This window comes from Rhamphochromis longiceps, linkage group LG13 (assembly GCF_057381845.1).
Source record: "Rhamphochromis longiceps isolate RC_006_pf linkage group LG13, R_longiceps_female_GT1.1, whole genome shotgun sequence".
Lineage (NCBI taxonomy): Eukaryota > Metazoa > Chordata > Actinopteri > Cichliformes > Cichlidae > Rhamphochromis > Rhamphochromis longiceps.
Genome location: NC_140569.1, coordinates 1,470,892 through 1,495,401, shown reverse-complemented (window position 1 = coordinate 1,495,401; position 24,510 = coordinate 1,470,892). Strand labels below are relative to the sequence as shown.

The 24,510-nt window shown below is 43.8% G+C and overlaps 1 protein-coding gene across 2 annotated transcripts in view; it reads right to left on the bottom strand.

Annotated features, from left to right (window-relative positions):
• Positions 1 to 2,296: 2,296 nt before the first annotated feature.
• The window catches only part of fbxw4 (F-box and WD repeat domain containing 4), a 42,553-nt gene continuing 20,339 nt past the window's right edge, over positions 2,297 to 24,510 (bottom strand). For both annotated transcript variants that reach the window (XM_085429036.1, XM_085429035.1), the window contains exons 6-9: positions 22,424 to 22,489; positions 13,474 to 13,614; positions 2,994 to 3,135; positions 2,297 to 2,529 (exon numbers count right to left, since the gene is read on the bottom strand). In XM_085429036.1, coding sequence (XP_085285162.1) covers positions 2,395 to 2,529; positions 2,994 to 3,135; positions 13,474 to 13,614; positions 22,424 to 22,489 — 484 coding nt within the window. In that variant the 3' untranslated portion in view covers positions 2,297 to 2,394. The remainder of the gene's footprint in view (positions 2,530 to 2,993; positions 3,136 to 13,473; positions 13,615 to 22,423; positions 22,490 to 24,510) is intronic.

Sequence of the window (24,510 nt, the reverse complement as noted above, 5' to 3'; positions counted from 1 at the left end):
GGGACTAGAAAGAGAGCAGATTTCTCCTGTTTTGGCTTCCTGTTAAATCCAGAATTCAAAATCCTGCTCCTCACATACAAGGTCTTAAATAATCAGGCCCCATCTTGTCTTAATGACCTTGTAGTACCATATCACCCTATTAGAGCACTTCGCTCTCGCTCTGCAGGCCTACTTGTTGTTCCTAGAGTATTTAAAAGTAGAATGGGAGGCAGAGCCTTCAGTTTTCAGGCCCCTCTTCTGTGGAACCAGCTTCCAGTTTGGATTCAGGAGACAGACACTATCTCTACTTTCAAGATTAGGCTTCAAACTTTCCTTTTTGCTAAAGCATATAGTTAGGGCTGGACCAGGTGACCCTGAATCCTCCCTTAGTTATGCTGCAATAGGCTGCCGGGGATTCCCATGATGCACTGGGGGTTTCTTCTTAAGTCACTTTTTTCCCTCACTATGTATTTATATAGCACTCTGCATTTAATGGTTAATTATTAATCTCTGGCTCTCTTCCACAGCATGTCTTTATCCTGTCTTCCTTCTATTACCCCAAACTGGTTGCGGCTGATGGCCCCGCCCCTCCCTGAGCCTGGTCCTGTTGGAGGTTTCTTCCTGTTAAAATGAAGATTTTCCTTCCCACTGTCCCCAAAGCACTGGGTCATATGATTGTTGGGATTTTCTCTGGTTTCTTTGTATTATTGTACAGTACAATATAAAGCGCCTTGAGGCGACTGTTGTTGTGATTTGGGACAATATAAATAAAACTGAATTGAATCGTAATCTGAGCACTGATATGTATTATAGTGAAAATGAGGGCTAAAGATAACAATAACCAACTTTCTTAAATTTTGAAATAGTTATAAATCTAATGTAGAATCTAATCTATGGACCTGAAAAACACATATGTGCCGATGCTGTTCATAGACTAGCTCCGCCTTCAACACCATCATACCATCCAGACTCGCCATGAAACTCCGTGACCTGAACATTGGCTCCTCCCTGTGCAGCTGGATCCTGAACGTCCTGACAGACATCACCTCATCCACACTTCCACTCAGCACAGGTGCCCCCCAGGGATGTGTGCTCAGCCCCCTGCTGTACACCCTATTCACCCACGACTGTACAGCAACACACAGCTCTAACACCATCATCAAATTTGCAGATGACACCGCCATCATCGGCTGCATTTCTGATGGAGATGAGACGGCATACAGGGCAGAGGTGAAAGCCCTGACATCACGGTGCCGCGACAACAACCTGCTGCTCAACGTCAGCAAAACCAAGGAGCTCTGTGTGGATTACAGGAGGAGGCCACACCCCCATCCACTTCGAAGGAGCAGAGGTGGAGAGAGTCAGGCGCTTCAGATTCTTCTTCCTGCGGCGCCTGAGAAGATTCAGCATGAACCCCAGAATACTTACAAACTTCTATCAATGCACCATTGAAAGTATTCTGACTGGCTGCATCACCACCTGGTACGGCAGCTGTAACGCTCTGGACTGCAAAGCTCTGCAGAGGGAGTTGAGATCAGCGCATCACCAGGACTGAACTGGCAGCCATGCAGCATCTCTACAGACAGCGCCGCATGAGGAAGACGCAGCGGATCCTCTCTGATCCCAGCCACAGACTTTTCTCACTCCTGCCGTCCAGCAGGCGGTTCAGGAGCATCCAGACCTGCACTACCAGACACAGGGACAGTTTTTACCCACAAGCCATCAGACCTTTGAACTGCTGACATCCCATACACACCGCTACACACTCACTACAGTTACAGGACTCTGCACACTGTCACTTCAACAAATGCCACTTAAATGCTCGTTGCACAAACTTGTAAATACCAACTCGTCTTCAATTCTCTAATGTTTAATACTTTATTTCTCTCCTTTTCATTATTATTATTATTATTATTATTCTACAGCTAAATTCTGTTATTTTCCTCTTAATATAACTGCACACTCTCTACATGCTCATGTAAAGCTGAGGAGCACGGGCCAAAGAATTTAATTATGGATGAATGTGGATGCACGGTTTATCTGTACATGACAATAAAACATGAAACTAGGTGACCTGCTCTACCTCCTGATTACATCCTTTGTTACGTGGTGACACCAACAGGCTGAATACATGATTAGGAACACTGGCTCTGTGATTGGCTGCAAACCAGAAACTTGGAGGAAGTCAGTGAACACTGAAGTCACTTGTTCTTCATGGTGAGTAATCCTAACCACCCTCTACACCACTCACTCGCAGCACAGCACTTTGCCTAACTGACCGATTTGACACCAGTGTTAAAAGAATAGAGTCATGTGCTCTTTCATTTGATCTTATTTTATTACACATTTGTAATAGTCAGAAAATAGATATTATATTTATGGAAATGATGAAACTACAAGCAGCGTCTGTGTGTATCATCTAATCTGGGTGCCATTCTGTCTGAAGTCCAGCGAATGCACAGCAGTGGCCAAGGCTGCATACAGGTGGGAGCTGTTGAACCTCAGGCAGTACACCGGGCTGCTCACAGGGTCCGAGCTCAACTGGAAAAACTGCAGAAAAGACAAAACTCCAGATGTAAGGAACAGCATCGAGTGCCACGACATTTATAATCCATCACATCAGATCCTGGACATGTTGCTGTGTGGAGGTTTTTCTGTGGCCTGAGGATTGAGATGCATTTGTTAGATAATTCCTCAATCATCTGACAAAGAGGTCCTCCACATGACTGTAGAATTAATGGATCCTCACCACCACCTCCTCCAGCACATATTGGACACGCAGCTGAAAACTTTCTGTGCCACTGGCATCACATAGCGCTACACCTACATGAATTTGAACCTTTTTATTGTATAATATTTAGATTTATTGAACAAAAAACTCACTTTTCTTTAAACTTTGTTGGTTGCTGTAACACATAATTGCCCAACTTTTGGGATGAATAGTTTTGTGTTCTTTTAGGCGTGTCAGACGCTGTGTTTGGTATATTTCAGTTCAGTCCTGTTTCTGTCCTTACCTGCAGACATTCAGTCTGCCGTTTGTCCCAAAGACGTACAACACCGTAATATGAGGAACCGCTGGCTATCATGTGGTTTCCATCTGTCTGGATGCAGTACAGCGCGCTATCATGAGGCTCCTCCCACTCCATTGCACACTTCCTGTAAGAAAGGATGACTTAATGCATGCTGATATGAAAGAAAGATTATTATTATTAAATTTGTAAATATAATAATTTGTATGACTTGTAAATATATGTTTGTAAGCTGGATTTATAAAAGCATAATTGTAGTTTACTCTTCATGTCAGATACTCTGCTTGTCCCAAAATATGGCAAAAACATGTCAAACCTTTCGACAAGCTTACTGAGGTGTTAGTGCCCACAGCGTTTAAATCATATGTACCATTTTTCAAAAATGATATACTGTTGGATTTCTTGTACTAAGCCAACTTCAAAGCACCCTATGATGAGCCAGCCAATAAAATTCAGTGATTATGCAGCAGACTAACACTTAGGACCATATCTTAACAACCTCACGTCAAAACTGTTGTTTGGGCTTTGTCCCAACTTGTTCGTTATCCAAAAACAATCATTTAACTACAATAACGTCGCAGTGAGCAAGCGTGACACGGTTCGAGTCATAGTCTTCCCTTCTTCATCTTTGCCAACATCTGACAACTTAGGATGAAGTTAAACAACACAGTCGAACATGGTGGGCGTCTAAAATTTATGGCACATCACAGTCCTTGTGGAACTAATTGTTTCTTTCCATTTCCATTAAATTCATGTGTTCAAGTGTATTTCTCAAGTTACACAGACATAGACCTGTTAGCACAGCTCATATATTTAATGCCAGGATATAATAAACATGAATTTGTGGTTATGGTGAATTTGTCAACATTAAATTCGTAATTTAAAATCCTGAAATTAAGAATGCAAGTCGGGATAATGTCCTCACACGTGATGTAAACACAATTGGACACACAAGTGTGTCAAAGGTGTGTTCTTGGGTTGTTAAGCAGCAGAGTGATTCTTACATGCTGTGGGGATACGATTTTTCTGTCAATAGACATCAATCCTCCATTAGTGCAGCCTCATCAATAAGTGATGGAGCGACACTGGGACAGACATTGGTGTAAGGAAGTGTGCATGCACACACACAGAGCTAACCTCTACGGGGAGCTGACCTGCTAGACTCTGAAAGTGAGACACATAAACAATGGAAACCACAATCAGAAAGACTTTATTAACCCCAAAGGAAATGATTTGGTCACAATGGCTCCATCACCAGCTGCTAATATTATCTACAGGTACTACAGCCTGTTTCAGCTGAAGCATGGTTTTCAATAAACTGCATGCTCAAAACGACGTTTGGTCCCGTTTCTTCTTTTTTACATGTTGAAGCTCGAGTTGGAAACTTGTGAAGATTCAACCATGCAAAATATGATTTTTTGCAATTTTTCAAGCAGTCTTAAACTTTTGATCAGGACTGTATTAAGTTTTGTCACAGTCTGCCAGTCCTCACCGGTCGACCTGGCCGTTGTTTCCGTGTGTTGTGTTTTTGTCTCGCCTCCTCTCCCAGTCTCCTATTTTCCTGTTTGTGTGTTTCAATTCAATTCAATTTTATTTATATAGCGCCAAATCACAACACCAGTCGCCTCAAGGCGTGTTTCTGTGTGATGATGTGTGTGTGTTTCCAAAAGTCCGGTTTCACGTGTCATCTGACCTGGAAGTGTTCCTGTGCTGAAGTCGGCCACACCTGCTGCTCATCGTCCTTCGCAAGCTGCAGCTGATTGTCATCGTCAGCAGCCTCCCTACTTAATTGTGCGGCTGAGCTTCAGTCGACGCTGCATCGTTGAGTTTACTCGTCAGCACAGCGGTTGATAGCTTATGAAAACTTTGCGTGTGTTTGGATTGCCTAGTTGACAAATGTGTGTTTCTTCACCAGGAGTTGGGATCGGAGTTTGTCATGGAAGCGGGGCGAATGCTGAAGTGGGCACAAGTGGTACTGAGAACGCACCCTGAAATCACATGTAATGACTTTTTGGCTAAATTGTTGCTGTTTTTGACGAGGTTTCCCACCAAAAATGTGAATTACACGTGTAAACAGTGTCCTTCCAGGGTTTCATAGTGGAAAAGGGGCAGCTTTGGCTTGAAGTGGCCCAAGCCGAAGAATCAGAAATACAGTGGGATGCAAAAGTTTGGGCAACCTTGTTAATAGTCATTATTTTCCTGTATAAATTGTTGGTTGTTACAATAAAAATTGTCAGTTAAATATATCATATAGGAGACACACACAGTGATATTTGAGAAGTGAAATGAAGTTTATTGGATTTACAGAAAGTGTGCAATGATTATTTAAACAAAATCAGGCAGGTGCATAAATTTGGGCACCACAAAGAAATGAAATCAATATTTAGTAGATCCGCCTTCTGCAGAAATGACAGCCTCTAAACGCTACCTGTCGGTTCCAATGAGAGTCTGGATTGTGGTTGAAGGCATTTTGGATCCTTCCTCTACAAAACATCTCTCGTTCCTTCAGGTTTGATGGCTTCCGAGCATCAACAGCTCTCTTTAACTCACAGCACAGATGTTCAATAATATTCAGGTCTGGACTGAGATGAACGTTCCAGAACGTTGTACTTGTTCCTCTGCATGAAAGCTTTAGTGGATTTTCAGCAGTGTTTCGGGTCGTTGTCTTGTTGAAAGATCCAGCCCCGGCGCAGCTTCAGCTTTGTCACTGATTCTCCAGAATCTGCTGATACTGAGTGGAATCCATGTGTCCCTCAACTTTGACAGGATTCCCAGTCCCTGCACTGGCCACACAGCCCCACAGCGTGATGGAACCACCACCATATATAACTGGAGGCAGCAGGTGTGTTTCTTGGACTGCTGTGTTCTTTTTCCTCCATGCATTACGCTCCTTGTTATGCCCAAATAACTCAATTTTAGTTTCATCAGTCCACAGCAGCTTATTCCAGAATGAAGCTGGCTTGTCCAAATGTGCTTTAGCGGCTCTGTTTGTGCTGTGGGCGGAGCAAAGGCTTCTGCATCACTCTCACATGCAGCAACTCCTTGTGTAAAGTGCACCGAAAGGTTGAACGATGCACAGCGACTCCATCTGCTGCAACATGATGTTGTAGGTCTTTGGTGCTGGTCTGTGGGTCGACTCTGACTGTTCTCACCGTCGCTTCTGTCTATCCGAGATTTTTTTCGGTCTGACACTTCAAGCCTTAACTTGAACTGAGCCTGTGGTCTTTCATTGTCTCAATATGTTCCTAACTGTGACAACAAACGGCTTTAATCTCTGAGACAGCTTTCTGTGTCCTTCCCACCATGATGGTGAACAATCTTTGTCTTCAGGTCATCTGAGAGTTGTTTTGAGACCCCCAATTCTTCAGATAAAATTAAAAGAGGAGGGAGACTTACAATTGACCCCCTTAAATACTCTTTCTCATTATTGGATTCACCTGTGTATGTAGGTCAGGGGTCACTGAGCTTACCGAGCCAATTTGAGTTCCAACAATTAGTTCTGAAGGTTTTGGAATCATTAAAATGACAACAGATTTATGCACCTGCCTGATTTTGTTTAAACAATTCTTGCACACTTCCTGTAAATCCAATGAACTTCATTTCACTTCTCAAATATCACTGTGTGTGTCTCCTGTATGATATATTTAACTGACATTTTTTATTGTAACAACCAACAATTTATACAGGAAAATAATGACTATCAACAAGGCTGCCCAAACTTTTGCATCCCACTGTAGTTGCAGATGTTGAGAGATTCACAAACTTTTACAGGCGGTTTATCAGGGACTTCGACACAGTGGTAACATCCCTCACACAACTTGACCACTGAAGTGTCGTTTCAGTGGTCTCCCTCTGCTCAACAGGCTTTCGACCAGATTAAGAAGCTGTTCTTCTCCACTTCTATCCTGGTTCAAGGGGACCTCAACAAACTCTTCATGGTGGAAGTGGACGCTTCTCACCCAGGTCAGAATCACACGTCAGTTTCTTCAGCATCTGTTTTGTTGGCCTTCTTTAGTGAGAGACACACATGAATATGTGACGACCTGCTTGGTTTGCGCACAAAACAAGGTGCCAAATACTCGTCCCGCTGGCCTGATTCGACCTCTGCCTACTCCAAAGAGGCCGTGGTCTCACATTGCCTTGGACTTTGTCACTGGCCTCCCGCCTTCATCAGGTAACACAACCATCCTTACCATAATTGACCGTTTTTCCAGGTTGGTGCACTTTGGGCTCCTCTCCGTGAGCCCAATTAAATATTTGTAACCTACAATTTGTAGGTTGGAAGAAAATTGTCTTTTTTAATCACGACACATCCTTATCACACTGAACTATGTTGAAAAGGTTGATGGAACCCACTGGAATAAATGAAGGCTGAAAAATAGATTTCAGCTTTGAGATACAGGTAGTGCTGCAAAGGTTCAGCACCCATTCTTAAAAATGTTAATAGGACAATAGAAAAGTAGACTGCACACAAATGGGGAAATTCCTCTTTAAAAAATACGATTTCTCAATGAAGTGTGGAGTTCTAGCGAGGCACAAACATCAACCTATGGAACCAGTTCTACGCTGCACTTGACAGACACGACCACGACTTGTGACCCCATACAGACAGAAGGCAGCACACACTAGGAAGATATCGGAGGCACTGTGAAGTATCCTGAAAGTTTATGATCTTCAGGTGAATAATTATAAAGATAAATTTGAGGTGATTGGAATTCTTGTCAAATGAGTAAAAAACAGGCTCTTTTTTTATTTTACATGTCTTGCTTGTCAAATTTCCTCACAGCAACTTTACTTATTGATACTGTGTCTATTCTAGGTTGCCCTTAAGTGGTTATGGGGACCATCAAGCATAGGCATGAACCCCCTCAATGAGATTATTGTCAAGACTGGCTACGGATACCGAATACGGGGATTCCCAGGTACTTGTAGATGTCTTCGATATCTGCAATGTTGCCTTCTGGTAGCTCGGTCCCCTCGGTTCTGACTACCTTCCCTTTCTTCGTTACAATCCGACTACACTTCTCCAATCCAATGGCATTCCTTGCTGTAGATCCTGGTGGTGTGGATCAGTGAATCGATGTCTCGTTCACTCCTGGCACACAGCTTGATGTCATCCACGTAGAGGAGGTGACTGAGGATTGTCCGTAATGCTGCATTCACATCTTCTAGGAGACCTTCAGAGGGGACTTCCTGTATTTTAAATGTCTTCATCCCAGCAATATTCATCCTGTTTGCAAAATCCACACCATCTGTCCTTCTGTGTCTCTCTCCTTAACACCATTCCTACCCAATACCTCCTCTTCACCTACTTGACTATTAACGTCTGCTCCATTCACCACTCACTCTCTACCACTTGAACCAACTTGAACCAGCTCACTGCAGTTTATCTTTCTTTTCTGACATCCAACACTGAAAACCTTCAACATCACAACTTTGACTTTCAGATTCAAATGAATGATCCTGTTTAACACTCCCTTCATCTACACAACACATGCTCTTCCAGGTCTGCTCAACCTGGTCTTGGGCACACACAATGTTACTTCTCTCCTCATATCAACCAGCTCCCTCCCTTACTAGTCATGGTCCATAAACCAATATGATGTAGGGGTGGCTGGAGCATAGGAGAAGAGGTAAAGCAGGTCATCTACTAATCGGAAGGTTGGTGGTTCAATCCTTGGCTGCTCCAGTCTGTATGCCAAATATTCTTGGGCAAGATAACTCCAAGTTATTCCCAAAGGCATCCATCGGAGTGTGAATGTATATGAATGTTAGATACAAACACCAATGCATAGGATGCTTCTATGAATGAGGCATGTTGTGCATGTGCTTTGAGTGCTCAGATAGAACAGAAAAGCCCTACATAAGAACCGTGGTACATAATATTAATATGGCCAAGTCTGGAGTCTGTAGGTCACTCCAAACCTCCCTGTTCACCCCGGCTTTGGACTGACATTAGGAGTGATAATAATGATTATAGTTATTGTAAATTTTCTTAAAACGACCAGACCTTCATTTGTTGGCACACATGGTCAGCATGATTTATGCAGACGTGTGAGTGTATGCACTGTTAGTAACTGAGGGTACTGATTCCACACTGGACCGTATAAGCACCATGGCATCATGTAAAATGTGTATTAGTTTTGTTCTTTTGTTTTATTTCTTGAGTGATCACAGTGCATTTTCTGCTGAACCTCTGACAAAGTGCAGCTTCAGCATGGTCACAGAAGTCTTTTAAGTCTTGTTAGGTTTGTGCATATGAATTATTGATATCTAAAGAGGGACCCCCTCCTGTGCCAGCCATTCTCCAAACCCAACTCCTTTCATAGTCCCTAGAGAGATCAGCCAATCAGATCAGATTTGTCTTACTTGACTGATCCCTGAGAAACAGAGACTGAAACTCCTTGTAACCCTTTTGATCCAAAATAATGTCGTTATATAGAGAATTGCTGGTTAGCTGCCTGCACTGGTCATAGAATAATGGTGTTCTGTCAGGACAAGCAAGGCAAGCAGTGTTTGCCTTTTAAAAGCTAAAAATTGATATAAAATGTTCCAAATTAAGTTATCTCTCTCTTTTCATCTAAGACAGCGCTGTCATAAAGCCCCTCGCATGTCAATGTGTGCATCCAGCTTTTACACTACTGCCATCTTGTGGCCACAGTCGTCTATTGTCGCTGAAACCTGCGCTTATTTCATCTCGTAGCAAAGTCTGGTCTGTCTCTGAGGGCATGTTCATCTCCCATTGACAATGACTGCAGCTGAGGAAGCTGAGAGGCCAGCAGCTTGTATCTCGTGATTTATGAGGACACACTCTGGACGAAGCGCTGTTCTGTGACTTTACACTGATCGGAGAGAATTGGTGTGAGGCGTGTTTGCCTTTCTGTAAGAGCATCCCCTGCTTCAAAGAAATTGTGCCAACTTCATGCAAGCATTCCAACTTTGATGGCAGTTTGTAATGCACATACTGCAAGAACCTGTTTTCTTCTGCTTATCCACTTCAAGGTTGTGGGAGGAGGGGGTGGGGTGGGGTGGAGCCTGCTGTCATAGAGGCAGAGTACATTCTGGACAGGTCGCCAGTGTATCTCAGGGCTAACACGTAGAGACTGACAACCATCACACTCACATCTACAGCATCATTCATGTCTTTGGAGTGTGGAAGGAGCCATGCAGACTCAGAGCCCAGGCAGACTCGGAGCCCAGGCAGACTCAGAGCCCTGGCAGACTCAGAGCCCTGGCAGACTCAGAGCCCTGGCAGACTCAGAGCCCTGGCAGACTCGGAGCCCTGGCAGACTCGGAGCCCTGGCAGACTCGGAGCCCTGGCAGACTCGGAGCAAAAAAAAACAACAGAAACAAAACACCAAGAAGAACAATTTGCAGCTGAATTAGGTTTCGTTTTGGTAACATGACTGGGTATAAAAAAGACCGTCTATATGAGCCAGCTTTTCTCAAAAGTAAAGATAGGCAGAGGTTTGTCAAATTTGTTTGTCAATTGCAAAAACTTTGAATATTTCATCATCTACAATATGCATGAATCAGGCTTACATTATGACCACCTGCCTGATATTGTGTTGAGCCCCCTTTTCCAGTCAAAACAGCATTGACCCATCGGGGATTGGACTCCACTAGACGTCAGTAGCAGTGCTGTAGTATCTTGCAAGATGTTAGCAATAATTCCTGTAAGTTGTGAGATGGGGCCTCCATGAATCAAAATAGTTTCCCCAGCATATCCCACAGATCGTTGAGGGGATTGAGATCTTGGGAATTTGAAGGCCAAGTCAACACCCAAACCTTATTGTACTCTTCAAACTGATCCTGAAACAGTTTTACGTTACGGCAAGATGAAATGTCCTGATGAAAGCCATAAAAGATAACTGTTTCAATGAAACTGTGTGCATCATCTGCACGACTGCTTGCTTGTACGAGTCAAGCAGGACCTAAGGTTTCCCAACAGAAGCCCAAAGCATCACTCTGCCTTAGCACAGTTGCTCTCTTCTCAAAGGGCATCCTGATTCCAGGTGATCCCCAGGAAAGTCTCACACACATGTACCCGGCCATCCACGTGACATAAAAGAAAATGTGATTCCTCAGACTACGTCATCTTCTTCCATTGCTGCAGTTTTGATGCTCACATGCCCATTGTTGGTGCTTTTGACGGTGAAGAGGGGTCAGCATGTGCACCCTGTAATCTGTAGTTATGCAGTCCATACACAACAAACTGTACTGCACTGTGTATTCTGACGCGTTCCATTCAAAACCAGCTTGAACTTTTTCTGCAATTTGAGCTTCAGGAGCTTGTCCGTTAGATCAGATGACAAGGGCCAATCTTTGGTCCCCATATGCATCAATATGCCTTGGTGGTCAATGCCTCGAAGAGATTCTGGCAAACCGTCAGACGTCTCAGGAGGGGAAAGCGGTGCTCTACCTGCACTGTGTATAGTGCTGGTGGAGCGCTGCTGACGTCGACTGAGAAAATTGTCAGGCGGTGGAAGGAATACTTCGAGGACCTCCTCAATCCCACTGACACGTCTTCCGAGGAGGAAGCAGAGTCTGGGGATGAGGGGAATGACCCGCCAATTTCCGGGGGCGAGGTCACTGAGGCAGTTAAACAACTCCTTGGTGGCAGAGCCCCTGGTGTTGATGAGGTCCGCCCCGAGTTCCTGAAGGCTCTGGACGTTGTAGGGCTGTCCTGGTTGACACGCCTCTGCAATGTTGCGTGGAGATCAGGGGCAGTACCTGTGGACTGGCAGACCGGGGTGGTGGTCCCCATCTTTAAGAAGGGGGACCGGAGGGTGTGTTCCAACTACAGGGGGATCACACTCCTCAGCCTCCCTGGGAAAGTCTATGCCAGGGTGCTGGAAAGGAGAGTTCGTCCGCTAGTCGAACCTCGGATACAGGAGGAACAATGCGGTTTTTGTCCTGGTCGCGGAACACTGGACCAGCTCTTTATCCTCTCCAGGATACTTGAGGGTGCATGGGAGTTTGCCCAACCAGTCTACATGTGTTTTGTGGACTTGGAGAAGGCATTCGACCGTGTCCCTCGGGGTGTCCTGTGGGAGGTGTTGCGGGAATATGGGGTGTCTGGCCCATTGCTACGGGCCATTCGATCCCTATATAACCGTTGCAAGAGCTTGGTTCGCATTGCCGGCAATAAGTCGGACTCGTTCCCGGTGGGTGATGGGCTCCGCCTTTGTCTCCGGTTCTGTTCATAATTTTTATGGACAGGATTTCTAGGCGCAGCCAAGTGGCGGAGGGCTTTCGCTTTGGTGGCCTCAGAATCTCATCTCTGATTTTTGCAGATGATGTGGTTCTGTTGGCTTCATCGGGTGAGGGCCTCCAGCTCGCACTGGAACGGTTCACAGCAGAGTCTGAAGCAGCGGGAATGAGGATCAGCACCTCCAAATCTGAGGCCATGGTTCTCAGCCGGAAAAGGGTGGAGTGCCCACTCCGGGTCGGGGATGAGTTCCTGCCCCAAGTGGAGGAGTTCAAGTATCTCGGGGTCTTGTTCGCGAGTGATGGGAGAAGGGAGCCGGAGATCGACAGATGGATTGGGGCTGCAGCTGCAGTAATGCGGATGCTGCACCGGTCCGTCGTGGTGAAGAGGGAGCTGAGTGTAAAAGCGAAGCTCTCAATTTACCGGTCGATCTACGTCCCTACCCTCACCTATGGCCACGAGCTGTGGGTAGTGACCGAAAGAACGAGATCGCGGATACAAGCGGCAGAAATGAGCTTCCTCCGAAGGGTGGCTGGCCTTTCCCTTAGAGATAGGGTGAGAAGTTCGGCCATCCGGGAGGGGCTCAGAGTAGAGCAGCTGCTGCTCCACATCGAAAGGAGCCAGCTGAGGTGGTTCGGGCATCTGACAAGGATGCCCCCTGGGCGCCTCCTGGGTGAGGTGTTCCAGGCATGTCCCACCGGGAGGAGGCCCCGGGGCAGACCCAGGACACGCTGGAGAGATTATATTTCTCGGCTGGCCTGGGAACGCCTTGGTGTTCCCCCAGATAAGCTGGAGGAGGTGGCTGGGGAGAGGGAGGTCTGGGCCTCTTTGCTTAGGCTGCTGCCCCCGCGACCCGGCCCCGGATAAAGCGGATGAAGATGGATGGATGGATGGATGGGTCAATGACCCTGTTGCTGGTTCACTACTGTTTGTTCCTTGGACCAGTTCTGATAGATGCACACCACGGCAGGACAGAATTACTACACAAGAACGGCAGTTTTGGCTTTGACCCAGTCGAACTGGCATTTTTAACATTGTTGAAGCGCCATCAAAGATGAAGCTTTGCTAGCGGGACTCCGTGTTTGACTTGTGTCTCTGTGTCTCTAACTGGAATCAAACCAGTTCAACCAATTTATGATTCACTGAATTCAGTGTTTATTTACATTCATACAGCAACACAACTTTTAAGGAAACAAACTCCAGAGAAACACTGACTTTAAAACCAAACCTGGCAAGAGGAAAATGGTGGCATACCTTGGGCAGAGTCGAAGGTCCCACAGTCGAATAAAGGTATCATAACCACAGGTGAAGAGCTGGAACGGAGACTCAAACCTGATATCCAGCACACCGGCACCACGACGATAGTCTGAGCCCAGAGTGCCTAAGGATATCGATCTAGTGAAGACAGGAGTGGTAAATGTATTTATTGAGTTTTTTTATTCCACATATGAAATTAAACAGAGTTTAAAAACTGAAAAAAAGAAACTGAAAGTTATTTTTTTGTGGTTTTGTGTTTTGTTCGCCAGCATGACATTGCTGAGTCATTCCTATGCTAATATGCACAGTAGGTTGAATAATTAGACAAATTAATGCTTAACTAGTGGTGCTCTAAGGGGCTATTGGAGAGCTTTATAATAATATGAATACAGTATAGGGCGATACACAACTGTTATTTAATACATGTTAGTCACAGTTTCAGTATTTACGAATAAAAGCTACGTCTCACTCAACATCTGTCATTGCTTTAATAAAGGCAAGAGCCAGAGTGTCAAGCCACAGTATTCTGCCAGCCCCAAGCATGGATGAGTGCAGAGGACTGCATCGGGAAAGGGAACCAACATAAAATCTTTGCCAGATTAAACATGAAGATCATCAACAAAACGTCCGTACTGGAATGGGCGTGGCCCAGGTTAACAACGACTGCCACCGGTGCTGTTGGCCAGGATGGTGCCGGTGGAAACGGTGCTACTGTTGGCTGAAGACGGAGGCGTTGAAAGAAGAGGAGGAGAACGCATGTTTTGAGGCCGTGAGAGAGAAAGAAGATTATGAGTGTATATGTGAGGGTAAAAATTTGAAACACAGGGGCATAAGAGGGAATTCAAACTATTCTACCATAGTGAAGATAGGAAGGGGAATAGAATATATGAAAAGTGTTGTGCAGATGAAGAGGATGTTGAGTTTGAAGCTGGGAATCAACGGACTAATACTGAATGTTGTCAATTTAATGTTAGAAGTGAAAGAGTTATTCTGGAGTAAGTTGGATGAAGTGGTAGAAAGCATGCCCAGATAAGAGGTGACGAGAATGGACTTCAGTGGAGGTGACGGGAAGAGAAGGGAGGAATAAAGCAGTAGAGGAACATGCCGTGGACTATCTTTAGACGCTGCAACCCAACATGTGGTGTCAGGGGAGAATGTTGCTAGGCAGTGTTAGATGGTTGGATGGAGGGTGACTAAAAGTCAAGAAAAAGAAGCAAGACCCAAAGATTACTTTGTGGAAGTTTAAGAAGAAAGAATGTTGGTACTTTCAGCTGCTCCCATATTTCCTGAGCAATCACTCAGAATCATGTCTGAATCATGTTTTGATTTAGCACAGCTTTAATAATAATAATAATAATAATAATAATGGATACTTTATTGATCCCCATGGGGAAATTACTTGTTTTTCTCTGCATTTGACCCATTCACTCTGTGAAGCAGTGGGCAGCCCACTAAGCAGGCGCCCGGGGAGCAGTGTGTAGGGACGGTACCTTGCTCAGGGGTACCTCAGGGTAGCCGTTAAGTGGATTCGAACCGCCGACCTTCCGATCATGGGGCGACCACTTTACCTACTGAGCTATCCCTGCCCCAAATGCCGAAAGCCCTTCCTGATTTAACCCTCCCCATTTATCCAGGCATGGGACCAGCACTGGGACTAACTGGTAAATGGACTGGTTCTTATATAGCACTTTTCTACACTACTGGAGTAAGCGCTTTATACGACTTACCTCTTTCACCCATTCATACAAGCACCTCTTTTCCTATGCCTATGTGCTTTTCTATCTAACATTCACACTGCAGTTAATGTATTGTAGATCAACCATGGATTCAGTATCTTGCCCAACAGCCAAGCTTCCAACCTACAGATAAGTAGATGACCAGCTTGTGACCACCTGAGGCTGGGTTAGTGGCTCTTACTCTTGAACTAATGGTCTTTTGTATTGGTGCAACGGATCACGGTTGATCCGTAATCCGAACCGATCCCACTCCACGGTTCGGCACGCACAAAGATTCAAAAAAGAAGGAAAAAAAGTATGCGTGGTGAGTCTGTCAAGTGATAGTTATGGCCAGCGCTAGCGGTCCAAGTGCAGGAGCAGAGGAGTTTGCTGCCCAGTCCGACCGGGCTAAAGCTATTACAGAAGCTGTTGGGGTGTTTAGCTGCAGACGGGAGGCCGTATTCTGTTGTGCAAAACAAGGGGTTTAAACTACGATGAACGTGCTTCAGCCACGCTACGATATCTCGTTGCGCGTCCACTTTAGTGGCAAGATCGTTCCAAGCATGTCTGAGCAGCAAAGGATTTAAGTTGTGGCTGAACTGTCCCAGGCATCTTCTGTTGCCCCAGCTACAAATGGGTGGAGCTCCAGGGCAACGGAAAGCTTCGTGACCGTGACAGCTCATTATGTCGCAGCGGAGTGCGATATAATGAGCCTTGAGGCGACTGTTGTTGTGATTTGGTGCTGTGTAAATAAAACTGAATTGAATTGAGTGGTAGATACAAAGACTGTACTGCCCTATATTGAACCATAATTTTTTTTAATAATTGAGTCTTGAGTTGAATGTTTTTAACAGGCAAAAAATACTTCAATAAGTGAAGTAGTAAATGTTACATTTTTTTGTCTTTTTTCCTTTTTTGCTGATCGGAAGATTGATCCGATCCAAACCGTGAGAGTTTTGATCCGTTGCACCACGAGTCTTTTGCATGTAGAGTAAATGTGCTAACATCACAGCATGGAGCCAAATGACTGGGATTTTACTGTCAAGGTATCAAACAGAGTTTCACAGCAACCTCGTGTTCTCTGAGGTAACTTTAATGTTCTCTGTTTTGTGGTTAACAGAATCTGCGTTTGAAGACAGAAAGTTAAAAGCTCTGATAAAATATCAGAAGGTGAGTGTAACGCATTCTGCCACAAATCTTTGTAAGGGCAGACTACACGAGCAGGTGCTTAAGTTTCCATACCTGTGGGACTAAAAACACCTGGATTCAGAGATTAAGAGGTGTGGACTGATACCTTGTCCCTCCAGTGTCTCTCTGAGCGTGGGGGCAGCGAGACAGCTAAATTATCAGAATGAGCGACTGAAAAATAAAGTTTGTGTTTCCGAGCAGATGTAGTGTGTCCCTGCAGTCTACCTCGGTGCACCACGCTCTTATGATCACAGCTCCATTCCACTTGCTCCTCAGCTCTTGATTACTGAAGAATAACTTGCACTCAGCAGGACGGATTATTAGAGAATAACTGTCTCATTGTTGCCATTTAATACCCTCCATGACCGTGACTGTGTGCGACTCTCGCATGTTTGATACCTGTCTCGTAGCAACCATTTAAAGGAGACTGCCGGCCATAGCAACCGAGCAGCCCTACGCCTCAGCTAATGTCCCCCTCCCTAAACCTGGAGCTCTATCCATAGCCTTGGGATGGTAATCCCCTAGCCTTACCTCAGGGAACCTTTTTATTGGGCCAGGGCTTTCCCTACAGGGTGCCTTATTGGGTGAGAGCTTTCTCATTGCTCGGGTCTCATGACTAAGAGTTTGTGTCTCTGTGAGGTGGTTGTGAGGTAGTGACCCCTCATTTTCCCCTTACCACCAAAACCAAGGAGCTTAGCATATGCCACAAAAGGAAACTCATTTAAGCCAAAGGGATACAAGCCTGTCTATTCATAACTAAATAATGATGTCTCCATCACAGCACTACCACTAACTAAAAAGAGATCAACAATTCATAACCCCAGCTATTGAAATCCTGTTGACACGATGTTATTCCTAAAAACGAGCTAATAAAACACAAAGCATCCAAATGTGAGAGGAAAAGAAAAACAACTTTCATCAAAGAGCTGATATTTGTGCAGCGATCTTAAAGGCAGTAACAGCACCATGAAATGAACTGAAGCACAGCAAGAAACAGCAGGAAATCTCAAACTGGCAGGCCACTGGCTTTTACTGGTGTGTGTTCACAGAACAGAGGCAGAACCATGCAATCTGTCAAAATCTGCTCTCATGTGACCAGCAGAATCTTCTGTTATTACTTACCAAGATCTCAATAACCTAAACTGTTATACAGATGCCACCAAAGAAACCGAGACATATCCACACACATCCCTGAAAAAGAAAAGACAGATGTGCGCTAAACTTATCGCACCAACCACGGCTTCTGCTCAGCCGTCTCCGATTTGTGTAACGTTTATAATGATTGCTGTGAAATGTAACTTCATATATCAAATACTTTTCAAGATCATTAAAAGAGGTCGGTCAACCCACTTATAGGCTGGAGGATTTAACATGAACAGAATATTAAAGACAAAAGCTTGAACTTTGTCACCATTAAATGATTCAGAATCGGTCATTTGCCACAGATACGTCCACAATAGTGTCGGTAAGTTAAAACATGAAACAAAACCCTGCAAAGTCCCAAACAAGCAAACTGCAAAATCACTAAATAGTGGTGATTTCTGAAATTCACAATGCTGTAAAATAAAGCACGTAGAAAACTTTCTAACATGAAATTAGCCACAAAAATCAGGAAAGAGCCATTTTCATTCAGCGTTCATGTTGAACTGAAAGTCTGTCCTGAGTGGAAGGAAATTCTGGAGTTTCCAGATCATACGCTAATGATAACCGAGGAAATCATTTTGTTAAATAAGTGAATATTTTTTATTTTCTAGACCTACTATTTTGAGACCTATTGACCCGGAAGACTTAAAATATACTGAGAGGCAAAACGTGCATATAGTTAACAGAACTTTCTACTGATATTTTTGTTTTTGTGATACTTTTGTTTGCTCGATCCAGCATTAAAGTTGAACGAAAATCACATTTTGTTCATTTTGTTACTAACAAATTCTAGTTGTAAAGTATTCGGGCTAGTTTTGAATTATTGTGAAATCCGGTTGTTCAGTCTGATGTCACTAGTCGTGTCTGGGCCTAAACTCCGCTGCAGGTCCATATATCAAACGATCACTGTGGCATTACTGAGAGTTGAAAAACTGTCTAAAGTCTTTCATCTTTAATAAAATGATCAGCGTTCTGCTCTACCAGGTGTAACAACTGAGTTTAACATCCAGGCATCCATGAAAACGGAATTTATGACATTTAACGGAGTTAGAAGTTAGCAGGGAGTTAGCTCGCTAGCTTCTATCTAAATACAATATAGCATGTCCTGACTGCGGGGTTTTGGAAACAAATTAAAACGTACAGCTCTGTTATCACTTCCAACATAAATTAAGACAGAAAACTAAACAGCAGTGACGTTTGTAGGGTTACTGAAGTTGGGCTAGCTGCTATATAATGATGTGCTAGCGACCGCTAGCGACACAGCTATGTTAGCATAATATAAACAAGCTAACTTTTTTTCCACTCGATAAAAGTTAACGTGAGTGTTCTCGGTGGTCAGGAACAAATGTAATCGCATGGCAGGATGCTGTAAAAGGACCAAACTTCAGCCAGGAGAACAACTGAGATAATCCATCCACAATACGAGGTTAGTCATTCATATACTGCTGCATGGGCTGGGCTGTAGTTACATCCTAAGGTTTTAAAAACTGAGCTTAAATAAATGATTAGCGGTAATAAAAGCCGAGGGAGGTCAACAGTGATCACTGACTGTTTTAGGAGCTTTTTGAGATAGAAGAAAATATAAAACATTAAACATGTTAACAACACAAAAGCCATATTAAACACAGACTACTTTAGACCCGGAAGTAGGATTCGTCACGTCATCACTGAACAACCGGATATATTTATATACAGTTCAGAAACTGGCACTACTTGTCTTTTTTATATTGGTGTGCTCCCTAATATGCGAGTTTATGAGACAGCTTGAATACATTTGTTATTTCTTCATGTTTTACGCAGCGTGCACTCACTCTGCGCGTCCAGATTACAGACTCTGGTTTATTTTGATGGTTTGACAGACCAGTGAAAATATCAGGTTTTTTGACGTATCCATGTTCAAACATTGACCGAAAAGTGATTTTCTATATGAAAATTTCACAGCACTAAATATGTTCAAACTTTGCAGTTTTATCAGACTTGGTTGATCAGGACATGAAACTGGCTGATGCTAAAGATTCACACGTAAATGCAACTTTGTTGGAAAAATAATCCATTTCTTCAGATGAAGCGATCCGAGCTGCACTTGGGAAGTTATTTTATGAGATGGGCAGCCTGGTGCCCTGGCTGGGTGTGGGGTGGGTATGTGGGGGGGGGGCTACAGGCTTAGTATTTGTTATGAAGAGACTTCTGGCTGCGTGACACACAGCGTCTGTCTTGATTTAAGCCTGTCTGGCCTTATTGTAGGAGTCAGGTTGGCTTTAGTGGGCCACACACAAGCAAGCAGTGAAAGGACTTACTAATGAATTGACAATGTTGAAAAAAACACTAAGAAAGGCTGATTATCCTTCAGTATGTGGCAGCTGTAGAATAGTAGTGTGTGTATATTTGTGTGTTTTGGTGACAGGAGGGGTTGAAGGCTCCAAAACTGGATCCTGGGGATGTGCTGGGAAACAGGCCTCCTGTCAAAAGCAATCACACAGGTAGAGAAAAGGAGCCACGCTGAGGTTTTTAGCCACTAAAACAAACAGAGGGGAGCCGTGCATCCACCCAATTTACCCACACCTCTGCGCTCGCTGCTCCACAACTGCACGTCTCCTGGCAGAGTCAGCGGAGGTGGGTGTTGGGACCACATCAATGTCACATACACATGTGCGTCTGCCATTTGTATAACAGAGCTTCTGCTCCGATTCAGTCATTTCACCGCGCTCCTTTCAGATTCAGGAATGTGAGGAATCCCAGCCCGACCGTTTGATTGTTAAAAGGAGCGCCTCCTTTGGGAAGGAGCCGAGGGTAACGTTGGGTGTTGGGAGCAATGGTCGGGGTGGTTTTTCTTTGATGTGTTTTTCCCCTTCTCTGTGTTTAACCATGAGTGAAGACAGTGTGAAATGTTGGGTTGCCCCTTGTGTGGGATGCACCTCTATATGGGTGATCATAAGACTTCTTTGTCCCTCTGAGATGAGAAAAAAGACAAAATCGACTTGAAGAGGGTGAGAAAGAAAAACGGTTAAACCCAAAGCAAAGCCAAAGGAAGCTTCCTTGTGGAAGCTTGTGGTTTGTTCTTCTCTAAACTGGCTGCAGCAGCTGATGTTCGGTTTGGTGTGATGGCTTTTGTTCTGATATGTACAGAGTTTGATGCTGGAGAGTGTTTGATGCACTGAAAGTATTCACAAAATTCCAGGTAAAGTGTATTTGCACATTATTTCCTCAGAAATGAGGAATTAAAAAATGCCTGCATACCCGTGTTTAGCTGTAAAATAAAGAAATTTACATGAGATAAATAAATAACACAGAAACCGTCTTGATGCCTGCAAAATCATCCAGGTGAGCAAATCCCAAAAAGTTGTTTCTGTTTATCTGGATGTAGTTTACAGTCAGTCCAGATGAACAGAGACTGAGATCGCTCGGCTAACCTTTATCCAAAATTTGAATAAAAGGACTTAACATCCAGTCGTTTATGGCTAAAGTGATAAAGAGTGTTAAAACAGTTTATTTATATGTGATTTTACTAACAGTTAATCATGCTTTATATTGCATTTCTATTTTTTGTGCCGTGTTGGAACCTCCAAGGATTTGACGGTTTCCTGTTGGAGTATAACTTCAAACGATTTGGCTCCTTTCTATTGGCTTACACCGACATGGATTAGTTATTATTATAGAACTATAGAAAAACTGAAAATATATAATAAAAAATATAGATAATAAATGATGTGGTTTTGCCTCTTACATCTCATGTATGCGCGGATTAAACGTGTAACCTGGTATTTAAAAGTAAAAAGGTGTCAGAAAAATAAATACTCGAGTACCTGAAAAATCCTACTTAAGTACAGTAACAAAGTATTTCCCTGTAGTGTGATCCTGATGCTGGCAAGGTCACCGAGCGTGTAGAGCACTGCCACTTCTGACACTCGTGTCTTCTTCGCACGGTCGAGTTCACTGATAATATTTGTTCAGAAAATGTTGCTGTCAGTGTTTCTCAGCTGCTCTCCCTCTCAAAGGCTGCAGAAGGTTGTCAGGTGTGAGGAGTGAACGTCCATCCACGTGGACTAAGCTCTGAAGGCTGGATGCTCTGTTCTTCACTACTTAGACTTCCATCCTCTGCGCTTGGTCCGGCCTGATGTCAGCTCCTTCTGTCATATTTGAAATTATTTAGAGGTTTTTTCTAAGGTCCAAACATTTTGGGAAACAGGGCTGCTGCCATAACATTTCAATATCATTCAAATATATAAATGCTGTTCAAGGGCCATCTCTCTTTAAATAATCAAATTCATTTCATGTCAGGGTAGTGTTTCCTGTTCAGCCGGGAGAAAAACCCAACAGCACAACAACAGCCTCCGGTCGTCGTGTGCCGTCAGTCTGTTCTCACTGGCTCAATGACAGGAGCTTCAGGTCCTCACTTTGGACTGACAAAGACTTGCTCCATGGAGTTTTCAAGCTGATGCAGATTTGTTAGTAAGATGGAAAATCAACAAAAGTCGAAATAGGCAGAGATCCGGTGAATTAAGACTGTTGAGGAGTTTTGATTCCAGCTCATCACACATGCTGAATCTTTGCTTCGAGTCTCACAATAACATAAAACATGCTCATTGTTCTCGTTTCAGGACTGTGTAACCTTTCACAGGAACACATGACGATTTAGAAGACTGAACTTGTGCGTGTTGTATATTGTGTTGTACAGAAACACCGTACACAGCTCATCGCGTTGCACTTCTGTCATGTGGATTACAGCCAAAGCTGCCGCTGCTCATTATCAAAAAGTTTCTAGCTGAGCTAATAATTATTGAAACATTTACATGACAAAAAACAAAGCAGGGTGTATGGAAGCATGTGTTGTGTGACTAACAATACTTTAACGATATGTTGCTCAACACAACGTTGTTATAGCGAGGAGCTTCCTGACTCACCGTTCAACATCCCAGATGCAGAGAGGGGAGAAGTTCTCGCAGCATGCAGTGCCTGTGACGAAGGAGCTGCACACAGAGAGGCAGAACATGTCCTTAAACAAGGTGAACAAACATGTACTGACACAAGAAAACAAGGTAGGAATCTACCCAAAATGATTGATTTAATTTTTACTTTTCATTTTTATCAGCTGGCTTATTGTCCTATATGGAAAAATATATTAAAAACAATTGCAGTGGATGAAAATGACCCTTATGTCCACATATGTAAAAGGAAGCGGTCATTCCAACGTTTCCTGTTTAACCAGCGTACTTTCCAAAATGCACAGAAGACATTTTATAAATGATGCTGAGATCTGGAAATCTTATTATTTCAAATCATTATTCTTTTTTAGATTTGCTTCCCTGTGGCTTCATCTGAACATCCAGATGAACAGACACAGTTTGAAACAGTGGATCCAGCACGAATCAGAAAGGGACAAGTATGAGGAGCCGGCAGGATTTAGCTGCTGGGCTCAAGATGCTCTAAAAGTGCATAAAGAGATTATCCCAGAACGCCTGCATCACATATTGCAAAGTAGCAAAAGATACACAAAAACTCCCTTTTAAAAACATTTGAAGTGTTTACTTTGAGTGAAATTAAAAGTGATTTAATACAGTTTGACAGTTTGTGCTAGCTCTGCTGTCTCAGAGTCAGAAGACTGTCTATAGTCTCCTTTCTCTGTGGGAGCACATGTGAGTGCACAGCATAGAAAGTGTTTCTGAAAAAGACAGTTTTGCACTGCTAAAGGAACAAAACTGTGAGCGCAGGTTCGAGACTGCTGTCTGTACAGAGCACCAGCGGCAGCACCTTAGAGGATTCATCGAGGCCCACTTTGCACTTGATTTCATGACCTCATTTAGCAATTGTTATAAAAATGTTCTCTCATCACATAAAAGGTTCATTTTGAATAAGAATGTTTGTCTCTGGGGCCAGCGTAGCACAGCTGCATGCATACAGTACGTGTAGACAGCACATGCAGGGTTTGTCTGACCAGAATGGAGAGAAATGGGGAGTCTGGTAGGAAAATGTTCATTATCACAAATAACCAGATTCTCTTCTGGTCTTACATTCAGCACATGTTGTTTCCCAGCAGAATAAAAGACAAGAAAAGACCGCTCGAGCCTTTGACTCAAGAGGCAGGTTGGAATTAGCAGCCTCGGTATGCACAGTGAATGTCACGCATGTGGGGAGGTTAGGGAGAGGAAAAGGTGAGGGGAGGAGCACTGTGGGAGAAGGCTGACTAGGAGGGCTGAACTGGATGTGGAGACTCAGAGCTTAGTGCCCTCCTACAGGGTTGACAGACAGGGGGAGGACCCGCCTTTTACATGCAGAGGTAGCTACTGACAGATGCTTATGTCAAAATAATGAGGACTCAAGTCTGTACTGCAGTAGGTGGAGATGTTATTTGGAAAACATCACACTGCATCATTTCCACAGACTTGTCAGTTACACTTGTCATGCTTTCAACCTCCCATTCAGGCACAGCTTACAGGTACGAGATTAGACAGATTCTGGCTCCACGGAGTCATGCTAACGCTGGCTAAGTCTGTGCATTTGTGAATTTGCAGCCTACGTAGAAATAAAAAGTCTCCTTCCAGCATCAGAGTTCAGATTTCTGTTCCAAGCTGACAGAAGTTGAATCTGCTCTCTTTTTGTGTATTACTGATGAAACTCACTGCATGGCATTGTTTGTTATAATTCAGAGTAAATTCCCAAGATTATTAATGTCCTAGTTTTTAATCTGTGGTAAGATAGGAAGCTCACTGCTAACTTTGAACTTCAGTGTCATCAAATTACATAAAAGCAGAACCAACTAAAACTTCAAAGCAAGATTTTGAGCAAGTGATGAGGTAGCACGGTACATGGGGAGAACTTTATCTCAAACTAGCTTTTAATAGAAGATATTTCTAGATTGAATGTATTAGATCAGGGGTGTCCAACTCCAGGCCTCGAGGGCCGCTGTCCTGCAGGTTTTAGATCTCACCCTGGGTCAGCACACCTGAATCGCACGATTAGTTCATCAGCTGTGTTGGATCAAGGACACATC